General features: G+C 34.9%; 1 protein-coding gene across 1 annotated transcript in view; it reads left to right on the top strand.

The window, feature by feature from the left end:
- The first annotated feature begins 790 nt into the window (after positions 1-790).
- Positions 791-7,610, top strand: part of LOC129258892 (neurobeachin-like protein 1) — a 56,041-nt gene continuing 49,221 nt past the window's right edge. The window contains exons 1-7 of the mRNA XM_064097676.1: positions 791-888; positions 1,879-2,058; positions 2,551-2,641; positions 3,141-3,253; positions 3,892-4,074; positions 5,561-5,807; positions 6,276-6,481. Of these exons, the coding sequence (XP_063953746.1) occupies positions 859-888; positions 1,879-2,058; positions 2,551-2,641; positions 3,141-3,253; positions 3,892-4,074; positions 5,561-5,807; positions 6,276-6,481 (1,050 nt within the window). The 5' untranslated portion in view covers positions 791-858. The remainder of the gene's footprint in view (positions 889-1,878; positions 2,059-2,550; positions 2,642-3,140; positions 3,254-3,891; positions 4,075-5,560; positions 5,808-6,275; positions 6,482-7,610) is intronic.

Genomic DNA, 7,610 nt, shown 5'->3' with positions numbered 1-7,610 from the left:
ATACATACTGTAGTATGTGTGAAGTATTGCAGGCAAGAAGGGGATAATATTACCATCCTCGTTATTTTAAACCCTGTATTTCTTTCCCTTTTCATCCGTTTAAAAAATCTCAGAATTTGTTGGGGTTTTTTATCTCGAGGCAAGGTTTCGTTCACCTGTGCCGGTCTTTAATAGTTTCATTGGGACATGTTCACCGATTTCTCTGTAAGGGCAACTATTTCTTGCCGCATTTTTTTATCTTACTCAGTTAATATGCTCTGTAATTAACTTTAACAGGTACGTGTATATAGCATGATGATAGTTATATTATCATATTCTCTCTTTCCATTCTTTAAAAAAAATTGAAAATCAAATCTCTTTGTTGTATCATTGTTCTTTGTAAGGGCAACTATTACTTGCCGCATTTTTCTATCTTACTCAGTTAATATGCTCTGTAATTAATGTGAACAGGTATATAGCATGATAGATATATTATCATATCTCTTTTCAAAAATTTGAAAATCAAATCTCTTTGTTGTATTATTGTTCTCTTTCTCTCCACTTACCTTCTGTCTCTTTTTACTCTCATTCTTCCTCTCCTTTTCTCTCTCCCTATCCTTTTCACTCTCCCTCTCTTTCTGTCTCTGTCAGTCTCTGTTTCACTCTCAATTTACATGAAGGCTCATGTATTTTGTACATTCCTGCACTAATTTATGTATGTAATCGGATTATCTCATAGTTGCATGTGATATATATTTACAATGAGAAATCAACTCATGCTTCTATCATATTTTATCTCTTTATTTTCTTTTAGATTGTTTGTCAAATCCTACCTGGTCAATAGCCATCAAGTCAGGCCTACACTGTCACGTCCTTCATATGTTTGGTGCTATTGTCACTGGTTCAAAGGTAATTTTGTTGAGATAAACCATTAAAAAAATTTATGATTATTAAGGGATAATGGTCCTGTTGCAGAATTTACAATTAATGGTGACTCAGCCATCAATATTTGCTACTTAGGCCTATACAGAGAAGACAACCAAGTTAAGTACTCTCAGAAGCAGAGTTGCCATCAAAGTTTTTTGGGGAGATGAGGGTGGAACAGGTTATTGGTGAAAACTAAATCAAATGCTAGACATGCTATTCATTATTCGCTTTTCCGAGGGCGAAGGCGTCATCGTCAACATTGAAATCTTAAACAAGGTTAAGTCCTTGAAATGTTGTCATAACTTAGAAAGTATATGGACTTAGTTCATATAAGGTTAATGATGTATCTCTGAAGATCCTGCCTGAGTTTCAGGTCTTATGACCAAGGTCAAAGGTCACTTTGGGTCAACAAACTTTGGCCATGTTGGGGGTATTTGTGGAATTGTCATCATAACTTAAAAAGTTTATGGATCTTATTCATGAAACATAGACAGAAGGGTAATCAATTATGAATGATTGTTTTGCACACAACTTAGGTCACACGATCATGGTCAAAAGTCATTTTGGGTCAATGACGTAGTATTTTATTATCATATGAATGTTTTCTTTTGTCAATAGCTGTCTTCAAAGTCAGCAAGCACTGCTGCTATATTGAATCGCATAATGCAGGCGAGACTGCCAGAGGCGTTCCACTTGTTGAAAATATATTTCAGTGTGAATTGCCTTCTTCCAATGATATTATTTACATAATAACTTCTATTTCATTTTTATCACATATTGTGATGCAATGATCTTTTGAACCCCATTCATTTTGATTTGCTGAAAAGTGAATAACAACTTTTATTGATTACCTTTATGCAATTTCCTATACATGTACATGTGATGCCTGAAGAATTATACAATTATCAAGTGGGTTTCAAACATATGTCACTTGTGATTCAAATCTAAAGTTTCTCTGTCCCTTGATTTCAGCCCAATGCCCAGATGGCAACAACACCCCCTACTGTTGACATGCTATTCCGCTTACTGACAAGCGAGTCTGACCATGGCGTGACAAAAGGACCCGACTCTGAGAAACACTCGGTTACTGAGCTGGTACTCCGATGTCTCGTTCAGATGATCAAGGTTATACACAGTTGCTGTCCAGAAGAAGTGAGTCCAGTCTACTACATGTACTTCTGAACATTTGCACAGATATGCATGTATGGGACTACATGCAAATGTTAGCTATTGCATGTCTTCTCGGGGGGGGGGGGGTCTTCCAAGGAAGTCACTCACACAGTGTTCTGTCGTGCTCTTAGCCCACAGTGCTTTACTGATAGTCTTGATACATATACCTTTTTATGATACAGTCGAACGTTTATTGTGAATTTTAGTTAAAAGTTATAATGGCCATTTTCAATTTATTGGAAATAAATATTTAAAAGCCTTTTACAAACCTTTTGTTCCCTGTCAAAATATTGTGTTAGGAAAGCAAAGAGTAGCAGAGATTTTTTTATCACTCTCATGAGCACATGTTCTTAGACTACATGAACAAAATTAATTTTGTGAGGGTAAGGGACAGGGATTATTCAAATTAGCTGTGGCAAAAGAATATATGTTTTATTGATTTCTTTGTATTTTATGATTTCCATTGTATAACAGAGGCAGGTAGAACTGAGTGAGTTATTGGAGCAACTTCTCCAGGCACTGAGGAGTAGCCATAGAAACAGTGATGTACAATATGCAATATTCAGTAAGTATTCTTCATGTTTTAATAATAGGCATTTATATAACGCTCTCTATCAAGAAATAAACTAGTCCGAGGCACATTATTCATTATTATTACCCCAGCTTTAGCCTGAGCTGCCTTCCAGTGCTCAGTGCATTCAAAGAATAAATCCTGCTTGGAACCCATTCACCTCACCTGGGTTGAGTGCAGCACAATGTTGGTAATTTTTTTGCTAAAGGAAAACAAACCATGGCTTGGATTTGAACCCATGTCCCTCTGATTGAATGACAAGAGTCGTAACCAGTAGACCACGATGCCCCCTATGTTTTGCAATGTCATACCCGGGGACTGTTTATAAAGTTTGGACAGAAGAGTAGCTATTCTGCACTTTTTGTTAGGAGGGAGGGGTTGATGGCGCCATGTTGAGTACCATAAAATTATTTTTGTGATTGGATTTTATGAAAAGCAATCATGAAATACTATAGAAAAAAGATCCCTTGTAATTTCCTTGTCTATTTCACAGGGAGTATCCCACAGACATTATTAGATTCTTGCGGCAACAGGAGTAGCCTCCAGAGGGCGTTTGTCAAAGCAGATGTATTCACAACTCTTTTAACCATCTTAGAAACAGCAACAGTAAGTCTTGCCGTGATTATCATTCTAATGTTTGACTTGAGTTTTTTTTTTCCTTGACCAGATACAGTGTAGATAAAATCTCAACTTTTTCAGGTGTATTCCAGTAATCCAACTAATTATAGCTAATGTTAATATTGTATTTTCTCAGCTTCAATTCATTTGCTTGATACCAATATTTCATACATGTAGATTAATTTGTCCTTTAATATCAAGGATGTTAATGAAGGCCTCATCACACGAAATCTGATGCTAGCCACCATGTCCTAAACTGTATGAAATCGCCAAAGGAGAGATAACATAAAGACTGTTTTGGTTACTGTTTCGCTTTCATACTGGGACATTGGGTCAGTTCATTGTGTAGAGTCCCTTGTTTAATGAACAATTAATCTTTACTGTGTTTTCTTTGTAAACCCTCTCCTGGTGAGCCTTTCCTTAAATGATTTTTTTTTTGTTAAATCGGTCCCCAAGTTAAACAGTCTATTACTTCTTACTAGGCTAATCTTTTTAAAAATTAAAACATGAATGAATAACCCAATAAATTCTGTGACATCTGAAAGACCTTTATCCTACCCTTGTTTACAAATGTATTCAAATGCCCTTGACAGCATGTAAATTCTGTGATAATTTCTCACTTATAGGTTTCTGATGGCAACAAGCAATTAGCCGTCTTTTTCACGGTTCATCTACTTGGTGCTATTCTCAATGGATCTCTTTATGCAAAGGAAATCTTCAAGGAGACGATAGGTTATGAGAAACTAGGGGAGTTAATTGATCGGCTGGGGAATCCTTCACAGGAACTCATTGAGACCTTGATGGATATGGTATGTTTTATGTGTATGATTACTGTCACTGTCAAAACTCAAGGGCCCGTATTCTTAAGTCGGGTTTAACTTAAACTCAGGTTTAAAGTTGTGGTTTAAGTATGGATAGCCAATTGTTACATAAATCACTAACAGTAGAGATATCATATTTCAGCTCATTTGGCTCTCAAATCATTCATAATTGTGTAGGAAGTATAAATAGATGATTGTCTTCACCATCGATGAATCAGGAAAGACCACAGTAAACATAAAAAACATACAACTTAATTAACATTTTGACACTTTTGGCTTCCCATAATTTTAGCACAGAGTTTAGACCATGGTCTAAGTTAAACCTGACTTCAGAATACAGGCCATAGTCTTCTTCTTCTGATAAAGTACAGTCCACCGACTGGTGTATTGTTGTACTATATTTGGCAGGTCTTGGCCCCAACTTACAAAGAGTTACGTTTGATCCAATCAATCACAACTATGGAAAGCCAGCAACATTGACATCTACACTACATGTTTCTTCGAAATATTTTCTAGTTATGAGGTATATTCGTACATTAACTGTTTTCTTGACAATTCGGTTTGCTTCTCTTTGTTTTCAAAGGACAAAGTGTAAATTTTCTAAAGAGAAAATTATGACACTGATGGATTTCCATAGAGATACGATTAATGGGATCAATCGTAACTCTGTGTAAGACGGGCCCAGGTGTGGAGTATGTACAATGCCATTTTAAAATATTCTAAATATTCTTGAGTCAGAACAATAAGCAATCGGTTTTATTTCAGACCTCATCATTCTTACTTCTTAGTAAAGAATTTGAATTTTAAGCTCTTGTTTAAACACAAGTTTCGTAATTTTCTTGATAATTTCACTAAACATGTACATACTGTTGTTTCCTATTATGCTCGAAATCCTTGTTTGTCTCCTTGAAATAGGGAATATCAATGATCTATTTTTTAAGAACATTTTTATATGAGGATGTGTTTGTCATGATTTTCCAAATTACTGGTCAAAAAAGTGAGATGTATTAAGATTAGGGGCTCATTGAAGAAAGTATTGAAATCAAAAGCAACTCCAGAAATCAAAGTGCATATTGATTTTCAAGCAATCAGTTCATTGGACTCGGGGAATTTCTTTTAATTTTGTCAGTGGTGTTTTAATGAAACTCTTTCTGCAACAGATATAGACAAGTATAGTTGTTCATTATTGGCTCTGAAATTGTTCAAAGATAACAAGAAAAGAATGAAAACTTACTAGTTGTTTTTATAGATGTTTGTAGTCATCAAAATAATAGGATTACAGAGTAATCAAAACATGATTAAAGCATTAGAAAAACAAAAATAAAAATCAGCGTATTTTCATATTGAATAAAAGCAATGTAGAATTTCATAAATGATCAAAGCCAAGTGTATTTTTAGACTATTTTTTGGAAAAGTAGGAAATCAAAATTCATATTAATCTCCTTTGCTTTATTTGTTTCTTCTCGCCCCTTAGGTATTTGACACCCCTTACAAACCAGACAACAAGCTTCTCATCCAGAACACGGGCGTGGTGTCTCTCCTCCTCTTCCTCCTCCCCCGCATCCATCACAACCCCACCCTTCAGGAGTTTGTCGTCAATGGCCTGGCCCACAGCTGCGTGTCATGTGATTACAACCGCATGCAGTGTTGCTATGACGGTATTGTGTCGGGGGTGATCAGAGCTCTGCAGTGCAGGGAACAGTTGCATCGGAAAACAGAAGGTGTGAATAGCCTAGATATTAATTACATGTCCGTTGAAATATAGCATCAAATGCAATCATTGCAGCTTATGAGAAACAGTTATTTTGTTGGCTGGGGTAAGGGTGAAAGTATCAGTGATGTCCATGTGTTACTATTTACTGGAGGGCACTATTTTATGTAATAAATTTCATAATGTCAAAGCTCGTCACAAAGAGATTGATGTTCCTAATTGTACATCATTTAGGAATTTAAGTTTGTTGATTTTGTTGATTGAAACAGTGGAAAGTAGGGTAACATTTCATCACACGCACATGGAGTATTCATCCACTTTTTAGAAATGTTATGACTTTTTAAATTCTTGTTATAATTTCTGTTGATCTTGAGAATAGTTTAGTTTAAATTTTACCTTAAATCCTCAATTTTCTTGTAGTTATTTTTCATGAATCCTTGACCACTCTCATTTCTCTGTTGTTGTTTTTTTTATCCAGAGAGGTTAGTAGGGCTATTAGAATCCTTGGGAGCTTACAGCATTACATCATCACAACTCAAGGCTCTGATTGGTCTAATGAGAGGTGAAGACGACCAATCACTGTCCTCAAACTGCACCAGACTAATGAGGGCACTGTCTAGAATGGCTCGAAAGGAGGGCAAGCTCAGCGCTCATCATTACTTTGACTTTCAAGCGGATGATACAGTAAGATATACCTTACTTTAGTTAATCTATTAACTTGTAACACAGTGTTTGGTCATGACTTTATGATTGATATTTAGAATACATTGCACATAATTTTGAATGCGTTTATGTGAAAATCATTCATATGGATAGTGAGAGCTTTTTTGTATACTGGGTTCCCACATATTGCTTTATTTCAGTTGTTTAGTGATTAATTCCCTTTCAACTATCAAGCATGTTTAGAATCCCTTTTTCTGTCAGTGAGTGTGCAGGCAATTATTTATTTCTATGTGTGTGAATATGATGTCATAAAGGTTTTGATAATCGTATTTGTATTACTTTTATGTCTTTGATGTTATGTAAACTTTGTTCCCATGTATTTTACCACAATTATGTTCATTTTTATGCAGAGAGCAAAATAAACTTGAATTGAATTGAAAAGAAACTACAAATAAATGAAAGAAGGCTGAGTGAATGAATGAAGCCATGAAGGTGTTCACATGATTTGTATTTGTTAAAGGTCAAGTCCACCCCAGAAAAATGTTGATTTGAATAAATAGAGAAAAATCTAACAAGCACAACACTGAAAACTTCATCAAAATCGGATGTAAAATAAGAAAGTAATGACATTTTAAAGTTTCGCATATTTTTCTCAAAACAGTTATATGCACAATACAGTGATATGCAAATGCGAGAGTATATGATGTCCATCACTCACTATTTCTTTTGTTTTTTATTGTTTGAATTATACAATATTTCAATTTATACAGAATTGACAATAATGTAAAACTTTACTGAACTACATAATGTTAAACAATGTTAATTCCACAAGTTCAGGGAGGAATAAAGCTCGATTTCAAATGACATGGGTGAGAAAATCAGAATATTTCATATTTCAGATAATAAGATACAAAAGAAATAGTGAGTGCGTGATGTCATCAGTCCCCTCATTTGCATACTGGCCAGGATGTGCATATACATGTAACTGTTGTGTGAAATTAAGCGAAACTTTAAAATGTCATAACTTTCTTATTTTAATTCCGATTTTGATAAAGTTTTCAGTGTTATGATTGTTGGATTTTTCTCTTTTTATTCAAATCAACTTTTTGTCGGGGTGGACTTGTCCTTTAATATTTGTTTTCTTCTTTTA

This window comes from Lytechinus pictus, chromosome 1 (assembly GCF_037042905.1).
Source record: "Lytechinus pictus isolate F3 Inbred chromosome 1, Lp3.0, whole genome shotgun sequence".
In the NCBI taxonomy this organism is placed as follows: domain Eukaryota; kingdom Metazoa; phylum Echinodermata; class Echinoidea; order Temnopleuroida; family Toxopneustidae; genus Lytechinus; species Lytechinus pictus.
Note: the sequence above shows the minus strand (reverse complement) of the source record. Positions and strands in the feature narration are given on the sequence as shown.